Consider the following 15,912-nt stretch of genomic DNA (forward strand, 5'->3'; position numbering starts at 1 on the left):
TTGGACAGGAGCTTGGGGAACAGTGGGCTGGGTGAGACCTAGGGGTGCAGAGGGATGTTTCCGGGGTGACTGGGGTGGGGCAGGGGGTTTGGTGGACAGGTTCTCTGTCTTGGGGGCTTGATCCTGCGACATGGGGGATGGTGGGGGAGAAAGGCCTGGGGTCAGCTGGGCTGCGCCAGGCTTATCTGCAACAGGAAGGGGGATTTCCGGCCAGACCCTTGGTTGACTGACGTCACAAACCACAGGGGGCCTGCGGGGGATATGGTGGGGGTAGGTCGATCTGGGATCCTTGACCAGGCCCAGTTCTCCCCTTCTGAGGGCTTTGAGGAGGAAGTTCTGGGGCTGCTTCCGAGGGCTGTAACATCACAATATAAATGATAACAATAGTAATAGTAGCTAACATATATTGGGTGCTCATTGCATGCCATCAACTGTGCCATGGGCCTTTGTTTAATCCTCCTGTGTGGTAGGTACTAGTTTTATCCCTATATTATGAAAGGGGAAATTGATGAGGGCTTCCTCCCACTTTTCTTCATGTCCAGAATACACGCCCTTCCATGCTATAATAGTTTGGGATACATGGGAAAATTTGAGTATAGCTGAATATGATATAGAATAAGTCATTTTCTTAGATGTGCTAATGGTGTTATGATATGACAGCTATCTCTATAAGGAAATGAACACTGAGATATTTTGGGGTGAAGTGTTATGATGTCTGTAACTTGTTTCAAATGATTCAGAAAGAAAAAACAAGCCATGTATACATGGATCATATACATATGCATATGCAACATTTGGGACACACTTATTCTAAAAAATTGTTTGTTGTTTATCCTAAGTTCACATTTAAGTAGGTGCCCTGTAATTTTGTTTCCTAAATCTGGCAACCCTAAACCCAGGTAGCTTGGCTTCAGAGTCGGTGCTTGTACCCATCCTGCTATATTAATAAGTAAATATTTACCATTAAAAATAACCTCTTTAATATGGGCACATCCCAATATTCACCTAGCTTGATCACCAACCACTTGCCATTCTGGGGGTAGGAGGAGTTGGGGTGTGGGCCCTGCTTTTTTTTTTTTAATGGTTAATTTAATTTTTTAATTGAAGTATAGTTGGCTTACAGAGTTATGTTAATTTCTGGTGTACAGCATAGTGATTCAGTGATATATATGTATATGTATATGTATGTGTATGTGTATATGTATATGTATATGTATATGTGTGTGTATATATATATTCCTTTTCATTATAGGCTGGCCACTGCTTTTCTGTCCATGTCACACGAGGGAGACAGGGCCTCAAGAGGGAGAGCCACTTACTAGGTCACACCATGGCTGGTTGGGGGGTGGTACTGGGATTGGAACCAGTGTTAGGTGAACCACGGAGCCCTCATGCATCACTGGTACCTCCATCCATCTAACCCAGGGGTCTGAAAGGAGTCCTGACGTGCTTTGCCCCACCAGGCCCAGGACCTCCTCTTCCTGAAGCTGGTCTCTCTCCTGTCTGTATGTGTCTGTCTCTCCATGTCTCTCTGCCTGGGGTTGGTGTCCCTGGCCCTGGGTCTCTGTTGTACTAGGCCAGACAACAAGGCCTTGTTACCCAGTCTCTCCTGATGTCTCAGTCCCTCCCAATCTGTCTTTGTGTTCCTCTCTCTAGCTCTGTATGTTTCCATCTCCTTCCCTCTCTGTTTTCTCCCCATCTTCCTTGCCATTGACTGCCTCTGGCCCACAGTTCTCATCTCTTCCTTTCTGCCTCCCTCCCCATCTCCGTCTCTGCTCGCTACATCCCCTCCATCTGTCTCTCAACCCCATGATTGATCTCTCTCTCTCCCCTCAGGACTGAAATGCACACATAGAAAACCCTTCTTTCTGGAATCATTCCTCTTCCTTGCCCACAGTGAACAGAAGGGAGTCAGGAGTAGGGAGGGCTAGTGATGTGGTGGGGGGTAGGGTTTGAGGGTTCTGGGGCTGGGTGGTCCAGCCCAAGTGGCAGAAGCCTGAAGGACACTTCCTGCCATCGAAGGGAGGCCCTCAGCCCTCTAACCAGACTGGAAAATGTGACGTCAGAGGAGGCAGTAAGGGAGGAAGACAGGAACAGAGGAAATCTGACACCTCTCCTGGGTGACTGGCTTCCCTGAGGGGCCTGGGCATTGTTTCTTCCCTCCCCCACAATCCCCTTCCCAAACCAGGGTTCTGATGGCTATGCCCCTGGGAGACCCTCATCCCCTCCCCATGCCTGAACCATACCATCTTCCTCCTCTGCCCGGTCCTTGCTCCAGCCTCCTTCTAGGACCTGAGCCCACAACATGGGAGTCTCAAGAGCTTTTTGTAAAGTGCAAATCTGTGTTGGCCTGCTTGAACTTTGTCTCAGCTTCTGGTGAGAACTTTGTCTCTGCTGCCTTCAAGGTAAAGTCTGAGCACTTAGTTTGGCATTCAACATCCTGCATGGATACTTGTTCAGACAGGCAGAGACAAGCTTGGAGCTGGGAAAAAAAGTGAGGGAGAGACTCACAGATACAGAGAGAGAGAATAGAGACTCAGAGAGAGGCAGACACTTAGAAACAAGAAACAGAGGGGCACTCAGAGAAACAGGGAAAGAGACACAAACAGACACAGAGCAAGACAAGTCAGCTGGGTTTTGGTAGAGTGAAGAAACTGGAAGAGTCTCAGCAAGCAGAGGGTGAGAACTGCAGAGACTAGGAGGGTAAACAGCAAGAGAATGAGACAGTCTCAGAATTGGCCAGTTCCTTTAAGAAGCCCACCGTGACTCCCTCCCTGGGCTCCCCCATCCCAACCCCAACCACTCTGGACTCTCACTGTGCGGCAACAGGCTTCTTACCCCTGGACCATGAGCTTGGAGGGTAACAGGGCCCATTCCCTGTTTACGTCATCATGTCCCCAGCACTGTCCAGACCTGCGGTGAGAGTTTGCTGAATGGACAAAAGCCTGGAAAGCTGTGAGCTCTGGGAGGTCAGGGCCCCTACCTTGGTACCGAGAACACAAGCTGGAGTCAGAAGATCACAGGTCTGAGCCTTGGCTTGGCTTTGCCAGAGCCTCCACTTCTTTCTCTGTGGAGCGGCTGCAATCAACATACACTTAAGAGCTCATGCGGCAGGGACCGAAAAATGCCATCTTCATGTTTGTCTGCATAAACTTTCAAGGCTCCCCTACTACTCCCAGGTGGGGGATGCTAAGCCCTGCTCCCCAAAGAGTGCATCTAAGCCCAGCCAGGGATGGAAATGAACGTAAATTTATTGAAACTGGTTTTGGGGGAGGATGGGTGGGTGGATAGTTGAGGGTTTTCCAAAGAACTGCAGGGAGAAGCCAGCGCCCGGCCAGGTGGAAGCGGGTGCCCGGCCACCGACCCTATCTCAGGCCCAATTTCTTCTTCTCCTTCTGCTTCTTGCGAACCACGTCCAGGTTTCGGTCCTTCCACATGCTCTTGCGCAGCTTGATGGGGCGTGAGCCCACATATTTTCCTGGGGGAATGGAAGGTTCAAGGTCAGGCTTGGGGTCAGGCTCAGACCAGATGCCTACCATGCCCAGGGACCCTCGGGGAGGCCTCACTCACCATTCATCTCACGCATGGCACGCACGTAGTCGCTGGGGTCCTTAAAGCTGACAAAGCCATAGCCCTTGGTCTTGCCCGTGCGCTTGTCACGGATCACCTTAGCCTTAAGGAAGGATGGGAAGCGGCTGAAGGCTCGTGCCAAGATGTCATCGTTCACCTCATTGCCCAGATCCCCACAGAAGATCCGGAAGTCATCTGGGATTGGGAGAGAGGAGGTCAGAGGATGCAGATGTCTGGCCCAGTGCCTGCCTTATTTAAATAGCCCCACCTTCTCAGGAGGCATCCCTCAAGCCCTCCTCCCTCTGTATCCCCAGTGGTCTCTGCCTGGGGCCCCCTTAGTTGTAACAGCCAAAGCCTGTAAAGTATTTACCGGGTACGAGGCTCTCTGCTAAGCACCCATAAGGTTTTACACATCTGGCACTTCCAACAACCCTTTACATCAAAAACAGAGATCTAGTCACCTGCCCAAAGTTAATCAGGAAGCGGCAGAGCTGGGATAAGAACTCAGGCATCTGGCTCCAGAGTCCTCACTGCACCCATTCCCATGGGTCCTAACTTCGTCATCCCAGCCCTGGCCTGTCTTCAGAGCCCTTAGCATCCTTTACTTTCCTGAACACCTCCCTATGGATATCCCCTGGGTCTCAGATACCCACTGGCTCCCATAATGGCACCCCGGTACCACAGACTTCATCAGCTCTGCTTCCTCTGCAAAGCCCACTCTAATCCCCCTTTGAGTTCCTGAAAACTGAACACACTGCCCGATTCTTCTCCAAGGCCAACCTCAGTTGCCACTCCTGGACATATCCCCTGGGCTGGGCCTGAGCCTCAACCACATGTGCTCAAGCCTAAAGAATCCCTTCCCCCATGAGCACACACTATTATTATCCCCTTGTTGGAGATGAGGAAAATGAGGCTTGAAGGGCTAAGTGACTTGCCCAAGGTTACAGAACTAGGGTCTACAGCCTGCACTGGCCATATTTGGGCTGATGTTGCCAGGGCTCTGGCCTGGGGTGGACAGACAGTCCCAGGAAAAGAGGCAGAAGTCAAAGACTAGGGTGGGAGGTAGGCCCCTTTCCTTGGCTACCACTGTGGCTGGTCCACAGCTTCTGTGGTGATTAAGGACACTCTTTGAGAACAAGTTAGGCCACCCCAGGTGGAAATAATTTGACAAACTCAGAGGGTAGAAACTTCTACAAACCAACTGGCCTGAACACTTCAAAAAACTTATACACAGGACAAAGCAGTAGGAGGGAGACAATTCGCATTAAAAGATAATGGAATGACATAAAACTGGTTCGGGGAAAAACAGCTGTAATAAGACTGGGGACAACTGGGAAAATCTGAATATAAACAGAATATGAGATACCACAGAATTATTGTTAATTTTCTTAGATGTGTTAATGGTGTAATGATATGAAAGAAAATATCACTTAGATGAATACTGAGGTATTTAGAAGTGAAGTGATAAGTTCACTTATAATTTGCTTCAAATGGTTGAACAAAGACCCAAAAAAAGATACATGAAAGGATAAAGTGAATACAGCAAGATGTTATTTGCTGAATCCAGTTGTTCACTGTGCAATTCAGTATTTAAAAATTTTCATAAAAAGTTACGAGGAAAAAAATTCTCTTCCACCTTTAGCAAGCCAGGCCCCTGATGAATAAAACAGAGGCCAGAAGGTCCTGGGCACCAGTCCTCTCCACTGAGTCCTGTACAGTGGCTGGGTGAGGGCCTGCCCCCGCAGAGCCACAGTCCAGCCCTCCACGAGGTGCCTGGCCTTCACCTTCCTTTAGCTGAGCAGCGCAGGACCCTGCACTTGAGCCCACATACCTGCATCCCACTCCAGCAGGCTGGGGTCCTCCCAGCTGCTCCCAGCTGCAGTGCGAATGCAGCGTTTCAATTTCTCTGGCTTCCCTTTCTTCTTGTCCTCACCCAGAGGCTCTGGGACCTGCAGGGAAAGGGATGGGGTGCAAAGGGCTTGATGTTGGAGTCTCCTGGACTGATCTGCCTGCTTCAGGCTTTCCCACTTTGCTCTGCCCCATGGCCCTCCTGCCTCCATGGATAGAAGACGACATGTGTTTCTGTGTGAGGAAACCCATGGACTCCTCTCTGCCCAACCAGCCTTTTCTGTCTCTGCACTGCTCTACTCCCTGCTTACCTCAAGAGCCATGAGACCAGGGGGTGGCTCAGGTCGTGGGGGCCGGGGTCTCGGTCGCAGGGACAGGAGCTCAGGAATGCGCAGTGGAGGCAGCAGGCCTCGCACAACTTCCAGCGGGAGGGGCAGGGGCTCGGGCTCAGGCAAAGGCATGGCGAGGGCCAGTGGTAGGCTGGGCCCAATGACTGCAGGGCCAGCTGGGGTGCCTCCTGCCCCCACAGCCACTGCTGCGCTAGCCTCCTCCAGCCCAGCTGCCGCTGCCACCACAGCTTCTTCTTTCTCTTTCAGGCCCAACCCCAGGCCTAGGCCCAGCTCTCGGGGTGTTGCTGGCTCTTCCTGTAGACGAAAGGAGGGCATGAAGGGGGCCAGGTCACAGGCTAAGACCTTACTTCCATCCCCATCCCGTATAAGAGCAAAACCCTGGGGGCCTGAGAGCAGGCAAGAGACACCTAGACAGACAAGGGAGTCTCTAGTTAGAGATGGACACAGGGATAGTTCAAAGGAAAAAACAGATATACAGAGAGAGATATACACCTATAACTTGTGTTTCTCTCTTTAATTTCCCTACAAAAGAAAAAAACAAAGCAAAAACACAGAAAGATTTGGCCACAGAAACAGGGAAAGACAGAGACAAAGTCAGAGAGCGAGAAGGCAGAGATACAAAAAACCAGGGGAAGAGGCAGAGACACAAAAAACCAGGGGAGAAGGCAGACTTGGTAGACATAGCCCAGCAGGCCAGGATTGAGGGTCTCCCTGCCCACTGCACCTCTGACCCTCAGCTGCCTGTCCGCACTCACCAGAGGAGGCCTCAGAGCAGCCATTGAGCTCAGGGGGGGCCCCGGGGCCCGAGCCATTGGTGGCAGCATCATAGGTGGTCCAGGGGGCCCAGGCAGAGGGGGGCCCACCAGGGCCTGGTGAGGGGGCCGCAGGGCCATAGGGCGGGGTCCACCTGCTGCAGAAGAAAGAGCAGAATCTGTCAGGGTGTTAGTGGGGGAGTTGGAGGGCTTGGGGGGAGTTATATGGCAGGGATGATGACCCTGGCCCCCTCACCTGCTCTCTGTAGCACGTGAGGGATGAAGGCTGGACGCAGGATAGGGGCCCTCTGGGGGGCCACAGCTGTGGGAAAGATAGATGGGGGTGTGTGTCATGGGGGACTGGGGCACTTGGGGCAAGGTGTTTGCCTGTGAGTACTCTCAGTATCCAAGAAGTCCTGAAGAAGAGTCAGGGGAGCCTTCTGGGAGATGCAGGGGTCTTTTCACTTGTTCATTCAGTAAAAATTTACCAATACTGATCTCCTCTGGGCCTGGACCTGTCCAGGGCAATGCCAGGGACACATCTAAAGCCCAAGGGCTCTTTGCGAGCTCCTGGTCCAGAGTAGGAGGGAACAGACCCATCACAAGACAGTGACAGCCAGAGAGATCAGGGCGGGGATGGGGTAAAGCCCAGGCAGGGTGATCTGAGGCTGGAGGGGGAAGCCTGGGAAGCAGTAGGAACCCAGAAGAGCCCCAGGACCTAGCCAGGGGGACCATAGAGGCCTTCCTGGAGAAAGGGACCTGTCAGCTGAGACCCAAAGGATCAGGAAGAGTTGGTCAGGAAAAGAGTAAGTGGGAATATTACTGGCAAGGAGAACATTTTGAGATAGAAAATTTTCCCCCTTCAGTTTAATGCAATTGTAATAGAGCAAGTCAGGAGCTGGAAAGCATCATAAGAGAATGGTCAAGTCAGTAGGCATCCAAGCAGAGTCTAGTTGGCTGAGCTGTGGATGTCCTCCAGAGGGCACTGGGGAGCCACAGCAGGGCTGGAAGCTGGGGAGTGTGACTAGGTCAGATTTGCATTTTGACTAAAACCTTACTAAAGTGAGGAGAAGGGTACAGCTCAAGTAGTAGAGCTCATGCTTAGCATGCACGAGGTCCTGGGTTCAATCCCCAGTACCTCTTCCAAAAATAAAACAAGCAAACCCAATTACCTCCTCCTCAAAAAAACAAGAACAAAAAACCCCTTACTGAAGTATAAGATGTATTAAACCATCTCAGATAGCAGATTAAAAAGTGTAACAGGATTTAAGTAACCCAATTAACAAGTTTGATCCAATAGAGATTATACTAGAACTTTACAGAATGCATATCCTTTTCATACACATAAGGAAGTAATGTCACAAAAACTGACCGTGTGTATAAAGGTTATCTCAACAACAAAAAGTAAGAATGAACTATGGAGAGGATATTTTAGTTTGATTTTGGTTTACAGCAATATGGGGGGCTCCCGGGGAGGAAATGGAGATCTCTCTCTGAAAGGGACCAGGTGATGTAGGGTCTTGACAGCCAGGGGAGGGGCATAGGTGCTTGTCTGTTCATCCCATCAACAGAGAGCATGTAATTCTCACTAGGTGGCAGGCCCCAAGACTTTAGCCTCTCACAGAGCTTATATTTTAGAGAAAGCAAAAGATGATAACCATAATAAAGAAGCAAATTGTAAAGCTTGTTACAAAGTATTAAGTGCTGTGAAGAAACATAGCAAAGGTGGGGATTAGGAGTGACAGTAAGGGGGCTGGTTTGCAATGATCAAGTGCAGCCTTATTAAGGCCAAACTGACTAAGTACACAATCAAGTTGGTGCTTTAGAAAGATGATACCAAGGTGGGGATGAAGTGGAGAGGGTGAAGTAGTTGAAACAAGAGTGCTTAGTTAAACGTGGGATTCCTTGGCCCCAGACCTACCTGCTCGCCGCAGGAACATGGCTTCTCGAGCTTCTGGACTGTCCAGGTGACTCCGATCACCAGGGCCAAAGCCAACTGTTGGGAGGGGGAGATGAGAATGGTGGGAGAAGAGTCCCAGACATCCCTTTTCACCACCCTGCCTAATCCCCTGATTCCGACCCCACTGCTCCTTACCTGGGCCTACAAAAGGTGGGCCACCCACCATGGGAGGAACCACTGTGGCTGCAGCAGCTGCCCGGGCCTCCAGAGTCTGTTGGACCTGTTGGGGAGGAGGTTGAGGTGAGGGGCCTGACTCAGTGCCCACAAGCTGCCCTGGCTGGCTCACCCTGGGAGGCCAAAGGTTTCATTCTTTGCACTGTGTTGGGCTATCTGTCAACTTTAGGTCTAGGTCTTAGCTAAATGTCACTTTTCAGGGAGGCTTTTGGGATCACACTAGCTAAAGCTGTCCTCAGCCCCTCCCAGCTACAACTTCTCTCATCACCCTGTTGTGTCTCCCCCAAAGCATTCAGCACTATCTGAAATTATGTCCAGCTTGTCCTCCGTATCTCCCGTGTGACCATCCTGGTCCAAGCCACTGTCTCTTGCCGAGAGTGTTATGGTAGCCTCTTCTTCAGTCTCCTTGATTCTTCCCTTGCCCCCTATAGTTTGTTTTCCAAACAGAGAGCGACCCTGTTTATATCTAAGTTGGATCATATCACCCCTCTGCTCAAAATCCTTAAAAAAAAAAATATCAGAGTAAAAACCAAGGTCCTTATGGTGGCCCACAAGGCTCTACTAGATGCGTCTCTATCACCTCTCTGTCTTCATCCGCCCACCCTTTCCCTTGCTCACTCTGCTCCAGCCACACTATTCCCCCTGCTGTTCCTTGAACATGTCAAATATGCATCTATCTTGTAGCCTTTGCACTGGCAGTTCTCTCTGCTGGGAATGCCTTCCCCCAGATACCTGCATGGTTCCCTCCCTCATGCCTTTGATTGATTGATCTTTTGACATATACTTGGTTTACAATACTGTGTTAGTTTCAGGTGTACAGCAAAGTGACTCAGTTATACACATATATATATTTCAAATTCTTTTTCATTATAGCTTATTACAAGATATTAATATAGTTCTATTACCTATACAGTAGGTACTTGTCATTTATCTATTTTCTTTATAGGATCTGTTAATCTCATACTCCTAATTTGTCCCTCCCCCTCCTTCCCCTTTGGTAACCATAAGTTTGTCTTCTATGTCTGTGAGTCTGTTTCTGTTTTGTAAATAAACTCATTTGCATTATTTTTTAGATTCCACATATAAGTGATATCATATAATATTGTTCTTTCTCCGTCTGACTTACTTCATTCAGTATAATCTCTGGGTCCATCCATGTTGCTGCAAATGGTTAAGATTTCATTCTTTTTTATGGCCGAGTAATATTCCATTATACATATACATAATGGAATTTTATACACACACACAGCACATCTTCTTTCTTCAGTCATCTGCTGATGGACACTTAAGTTGCTTCAATGCTTGGCCATTGTAAACAGTGCTGCTACGAACACTGGGGTGCATGCATCTTTTCAAATTAGAGTTTTCGTCTTTTCTGAATATATGCCCAGGAGTGGGACTGCTGGATCATATGGTAACTCTATTTTTACTTATTTAAGGAGCCGCCATACTGTTTTCCATAGTGTATCATACCCTTTATATCTTTGCTTAGATAGGCCTCCCTGAAAGGCCTTTCCTGATGGGTCTGAAAAACCTGTCCTTCCTTCTCTACTTTGATTCTGTCTCTCTGTAGTAAAATGTAAATTCTAAAAAACATAGTGATTATTTTTCTCTGTTTCATTCTCTGCTATATGCCTAGTGCCTAGAATAGTGCCTAATGCAGAGATGGCGCCCAATAATTATGTGTTGAGAAAGTGAGCAAGTTTCATTTACTTGCTTTCTTTTTAGTAGTGTCTCTCTCCACTAGTCATATATATAGTTAGGTATGGAGTACTTGAATGTGACTAATGAAGCTGAGTAACTATTTAACTTTAATATAAATTTTAAATAGATACAGGACAATTCCATCATTGCAGAAGGTTCTACTGGACAAGATGATCTAAAATATAAACTCCCAAAGGGCAGAAATATTGTTCTTCTTAGTCATTACTGTGTCCTCAATGCCTGGCACATAAAGTATTTGTCATGCTAATTAATCAACAAGCCAACATGTCAATGGCTCTCTGTATAGAAACACTGTGTTGGAAACATCGTGCTCTTATATGCCTTAGTTCAGCCGTACCTGTTGGTATGTGTTGGTCGCGATAATTGGGCGGATCACTGGTGCTGCTGGGACTTGCATCGCTTCTACCGTGGGGACTGTGGGCACCGCAGGCACAGCAGCTGGGATTCCGGTTACCGGAGCCCCCAGAACTTCTTGCTCAAACCTGGGGGAGCAGGACAGACACCACAGCTCAGGACCCTGCACCAGTTCTTGAACGCTGGGTATATCGCGACAGGGCCGTCACCCCTGCCAACCTCTCCTTCTTACTCCCGCCCTCACAATCCCGAAAGTCCCATTTCCCCAAAATAGAGACATATGTAGGGGCCTATAGTGGCCTGAAGGCTCCAGGGCTCGATGGCTCTAGCTCGGGGACGGCTTTTATCGAGCCCTGTCGCGGGCCTTACAGGGCCATCTCCGCCTCCATCTCCTTCAAGCGTTCCTCGCCGCTCTTGCCCGGGATGCCGGCGCCAGGGCCTGGGACCACAGGTCCTCCTGCCCCCGGGAGTCCCGGGGCTGGCCCTGCCCCGGCCATCGCTGCTGCCGTCGCTGTCGCTGCTACTACCGCCTCAGTCAGTGGCCTCCGCCGGTTCCGCTGTGTACTCTGTGGCTTCGTCAGGGGGGGCGGCCCGCGGATGACGTATCAGCGAAAGCGACGGGCGCCGGTACTTGACTTCATACGCCAATGAAGCTCGCCTTTGGAGCGAGGGCCAATGAGAACCTGGCCACACCCAGAGGGCCCGCCCCAAGGAGGTATATAGGCCAATCAGAGTTCCGGAAAAACGAGTCAAGGGAATAACCCGGTCTCTGAAAGTGCAGCCAAGAGAGATGGCCAGGCCTTCATGGAGGAATACAAGCTGAGGGGAGGGCTGTGTAGTCAGTTGGCCCTGTCCGTAAGTGGTAACTGGGCCTTTGAGAACTCACGAAAGTTCAAAGATCCCTTCCGTCCCACCGCTAGACCCATTCCGAAAGTTTTAAAACATACGGAAATCCACATCATCCCAGGACAAGGCGAGGCTGGAGACAGCTGGGGGCAGTGGGTTCCTACTCTGGGGTAGACAGACATGCTACAGTGAGTCCCAGAAAAACCAGGGACATGATGTGGAAAGTTCAGAGGAGGCGCCTGATTCAAGCTTTCTGAAGGAGGTGACATCTGAAGAGTTTGTTAGATGAAAATGAGAGATGTTCTGGGTAGGAGGATTAGTTCATGCAAAGGCTGAGAGAATAGTCAAATGTGTCAACCCTGAAGCTAACGTGTGTAGGTTTTGTCTCTGCGTGCTTTCTTGGGACACAGCTGGCCTCTTTTTTTTTTTTTTTTTTTTTTGGTCCTCAAAATGTTTTATTGTGAGTATTTTAAAAAATACACAACAGTAGAGCGAATAATATAAGAAACATCCATATATCTCTCAGCAGTTACTAATATTTTACCCTTCTTGATTCGTCTGTACTTCTTTTTATTTTTTTGCTGGAGTATGTAAAAACAAATTCCAGATAGCAGTCAGTTCACCCATAATTGCTTCATGTCTAACAGATAAGGAGTATTTAAAAAAAAATTTCCAAAAACAAAAACCAAAAACACTACACCCCTAGCATTTTCACACCCAAGAAAATTTCGTAGTAACATTCAACACTCAGACTATGTTCAATTTTCCCTGCTTCAAAATGTCTTTATACAATAGTTTTGTAAAATCAGGATCCAAATAACGTCCACACGTTGCATTTGGTTGGTTGGTCTTTTTTTTTTTTTTCTTTTCTCTCTCTCTCTCTCTCTTTCTTATTTTTATTGTTTTCTTTGGCTTCTTGAAGTCTGTTTGAATCAGCATAAATGAATGCTCCATTAAAGCATTGTTGGTGTTGACTGAAATAAAATGCACAGCCTTCGGTGGACATTTCTGAGGACTTGAACTCCTTCGAGCCTGGGATGACAGCCTCTCAGATCGTTCTGAGAGACTGCTCCAAAGAGGTAGGGGAGGAACCAGGATATATAAGAGTTTTACAACAAAAATCAGTCAGTCAGAACATTAAAGATTACTGTAAAAGAAAACCAGACATCTCAAGTTAAAGGATGTAGCATTTTCTATATATGGGAAGGAGCAAACGTCTGGGCTCATTGAAATCATTCCTTTGACAAGCACCTAGCTATCTAGGGCCAGTATCCTGTCCTTTCACATTCTGAGTCCCCTCAGAGTGCACCATTGTGGGTGGCTTTGGACCAGGCTGCCTAAGCGCTTGTCTGTACCCTGAACTTACTGTGGGAGGTGGTGGCAGTGGCTGGTGACTTGATGGCTTCAGCATTCTTTGTTTACTGATATGGCTTACAGTATTTTTTGTTCACATTGGGCTTTGTTTTTTTTTTTAAATTTCTTTAATGTTTTTCTTTTTTTTTTATTTTGGGTTTTTAGAAAAATTTTTTAATTTGTTCACATTGGTTTTGAGTACTAGTCATGTATTTTGTAGAATGTTCCTCATTTGGGATCTGTCAGATGTTTTTCTAATCATTAGGCTGGGGTTTATGTTTTTTGGCGGGGGAAAGGCCATACAGGTAAAGTGCAGTTCTTATCATGAGTACATACTATCAACAGAATTATTATTAGTGTTAACTTTGATCTCCTATGGTAGCACTTGCCAGATTTCTCTACTATAAAGTTACTTTTAAAAAAATTATTTTTGCTATTTACTTTTTTAAAAATTCGTATTTTTTAATTGAATTGTAGTCAATTTACAACGTTAGTTTTAGGAGTACAGTAAAGTGATTCAGTTATATTTATACACACACACATATATATTCTTTTTTCAGATTCTTTTCCATTATAGGTTATTACAAGATATTGAATCTATTTCCCTGTTCTATACAGTAGATCCTTGTTTATCTATTTATATATAGTAGTGTGCATATGTTAATCCCAGACTAATTTATCTCCCCCACTTTCCCCTTTGGTAACCATAAGTTTGTTTTCTATGTCTGTGAGTCTGTTTTGTAAATAAGTTCATTTGTATCATTTTTAAAGACTCCACATATAAGTGAAATCATATGTTGTTTCTCTTTCTCTCTCTGACTTAACTTCCCTTAGTATGAACATCTCTAGGTCCATCCATGTTGCTGCAAAAGGCATTATTTCGTTCTTTTTTTATGGCCGAGTAATATTCCATTGTATACATCTTCATCCATTCACCTGTCAATGGACATTTAGGTTGCTCCATGTCTTGGCTATTGCAAATGTGCTGCTATGAACATTGGGGTGCATGTATCTTTTTGAGTTAGTTTTCTCCAGATATATGCCGAGGAGTGGGATTGCTGGATCATATGATAACTCATTTTTAGTGTTTTAAGGAACCTCCATACTGTCCTCCATAGTGGCTGCACCAATTTACATTTCCACCAACAGTGTAGGAGGGTTCCTTTTTCTCCATATAAAGTTACATTTAAAAACTCCCTTTTCATGCACTTTGGAAGTTACTATGCACAGCCCAAAATTAAGGGGTGGAATTAAGCTCCACCTCCTTGAGAGTGAAATATCTACATAAATTATAATTTGGAATACATCTGCACAGGGGATATCTATTCTACCCCCTTTGTTTAATTATTAAATCATTTATATCAGTGTGGACTCAAGGATAATTTGGGTTCTTATTCAGTACTACTTTAGTTGCTTTTTGCTCAAATTGTTCCAGATTTTAAAATCTTACGTCTTTTTTAACCTGAAAATTTCCCTCCTCCTGCCTTTTTCTTCCTCCTTCCTTTTTGTTTTTTCCTTTCCTTCTATTTGTTAGATTGATCAATTGTCCTATATAGGATGTCTCACATTTTGGATTTAACTAACTACATTGTTTCACTTGGTCCTCCCTGCCCCTTTCCCCTTTCTTATATGTTGAAGTGACAGAAGCTTGATTAGATTTAGATTTAATTTGGTGAAAGAGTACTTAAGAGATAGCCAGTTGTAATATATCCCATTGAATCCTACTGTATCCAGTCAGGAGCACATGCCTGACTGTCCTCCTTTGGTGATGCCAAGACTGAGCAGCAGTGTTACCCTGTTCCATCCATTTAAAAAAACTCAATCAACCTTTCTGCTAATAGTTTAGCAGCCCTTGATCTATTACTTCATTAATGTACGGAAAATAGTGATTTCCAAATTTTATCATTCTCTCTGAAAATTATTAGTGATTTTTATAAACAAATTCTCCCTTTTCAGGAACTAGGTTACTTGTTCACATACAGGGAAAAAGACAAAATAATGCTTGAGTCTTTCCCTATTTTATGGGGGAAAAATAAGAAATGAGTTGGTTCCTAGCACCCTTCAAAGGTGACCAATGAGGTTTGTGTGTATAAATATCATTATGAACTTATTTATGTGCTTCAAATCATTGCACTCATTCTAATTGCTGCTCAAAATGTCCCCAGTGGCAACCCCTTCATATTGTCTCTTGAGTCCTTTTGACTCTCTCTGTATATTTTTGACCCAATGTGTGTGAATACATATATATATATTTTTATATAAAGAGAAAAACCCATGAGTTCATTCTTATATATCCAATTCAAATGAAGATTACAAGGTGTTTACTTTTTTTTCTTTTTTGGGGGGGAGGTAATTAGGCTTATTTACTTATTTATTTTAATGGAGGTACTGGGGAAGGAACCCAGGACCTTGTGCATGCTAAGCAGACACTCTACCACTGAGCTATACCCTCCCGGACAGGGTGTTTACTTCTTTGATTATATATCTGTATCTCTTTTCACTTGCATTAAAAATCTTAGTCCCCAGTAACATTAGCATAGCTACTTATTTGCTTCAACCTATAATTTCAAAATATGTAATGTCGAGTCTGAAAATTTTATACTATATATTTTATCAGAATAAAAATACCAGTATTATTATGAACAATAAGACTATCTGAAAATTGCAGACATCATCCTTAATACTTCAATACACATCAACATTCTAAGAATATTCTCCCACCTAGCCACAATACCATTTCATTATCACACCAAAGAAATTTAACAAAGATATTAATATTTTCCAATATACAAACTCCCCATTCCTCATATTCAAATTTCCCCAGTTGTCTTGGGGAGGGGGAAATGTACTTTCACTTTTTAAAAACCCTGTGATTCAATCAAGATTCTGCATTGTATTTAGTTGTCATCTCTTTTAATCTAAAATAGTTCCCACCCTACCCCCACTGACCTTCTGAAGAAAATGGTCTAGTTGTTTTGTA

At 45.9% G+C, this 15,912-nt stretch overlaps 1 protein-coding gene across 3 annotated transcripts; it reads right to left on the bottom strand.

Annotated features, from left to right (window-relative positions):
• Nucleotides 1-3,233: 3,233 nt before the first annotated feature.
• RBM42 (RNA binding motif protein 42) lies at nucleotides 3,234-11,337 on the bottom strand. Of its 3 annotated transcripts, XM_032488093.1 has the most exons (10): nucleotides 11,103-11,337; nucleotides 10,717-10,861; nucleotides 8,616-8,700; nucleotides 8,442-8,516; nucleotides 6,777-6,842; nucleotides 6,524-6,699; nucleotides 5,730-6,062; nucleotides 5,402-5,519; nucleotides 3,571-3,765; nucleotides 3,234-3,478 (listed from the first exon to the last, which is right to left on the bottom strand). In XM_032488093.1, exons 1-10 carry the CDS (start codon nucleotides 11,228-11,230, stop codon nucleotides 3,366-3,368), a joined length of 1,434 nt encoding a protein of 477 aa, XP_032343984.1. In that variant the 5' UTR covers nucleotides 11,231-11,337; the 3' UTR covers nucleotides 3,234-3,365. The 3 variants fall into 3 exon arrangements, with proteins under 3 accessions (XP_032343984.1, XP_032343985.1, XP_032343986.1); XM_032488094.1 differs by lacking the exon at nucleotides 6,777-6,842; XM_032488095.1 differs by lacking the exon at nucleotides 6,777-6,842 and having other exon boundaries at nucleotides 6,524-6,678; nucleotides 11,103-11,336.
• Between the last annotated feature and the right edge of the window lie 4,575 nt (nucleotides 11,338-15,912).

This window comes from Camelus ferus, chromosome 9, assembly GCF_009834535.1.
Source record: "Camelus ferus isolate YT-003-E chromosome 9, BCGSAC_Cfer_1.0, whole genome shotgun sequence".
Lineage (NCBI taxonomy): Eukaryota > Metazoa > Chordata > Mammalia > Artiodactyla > Camelidae > Camelus > Camelus ferus.

What these genes read in the sequence shown, in the direction of transcription:
- RBM42 (XM_032488093.1), bottom strand. Translation starts at nt 11,230, where the DNA reads ATGGCCGGGGCAGGGCCAGCCCCGGGACTCCCGGGGGCAGGAGGACCT. An exon ending in CGACCAACACATACCAACAG is followed by an intron (nt 8,701 to 10,716) that starts GTACGGCTGAAC and finishes CCTCCCCAACAG; the next exon opens with GTCCAACAGACTCTGGAGGC. An exon ending in CCTGCTGGAGTGGGATGCAG is followed by an intron (nt 3,766 to 5,401) that starts GTATGTGGGCTC and finishes TCCCAATCCCAG; the next exon opens with ATGACTTCCGGATCTTCTGT.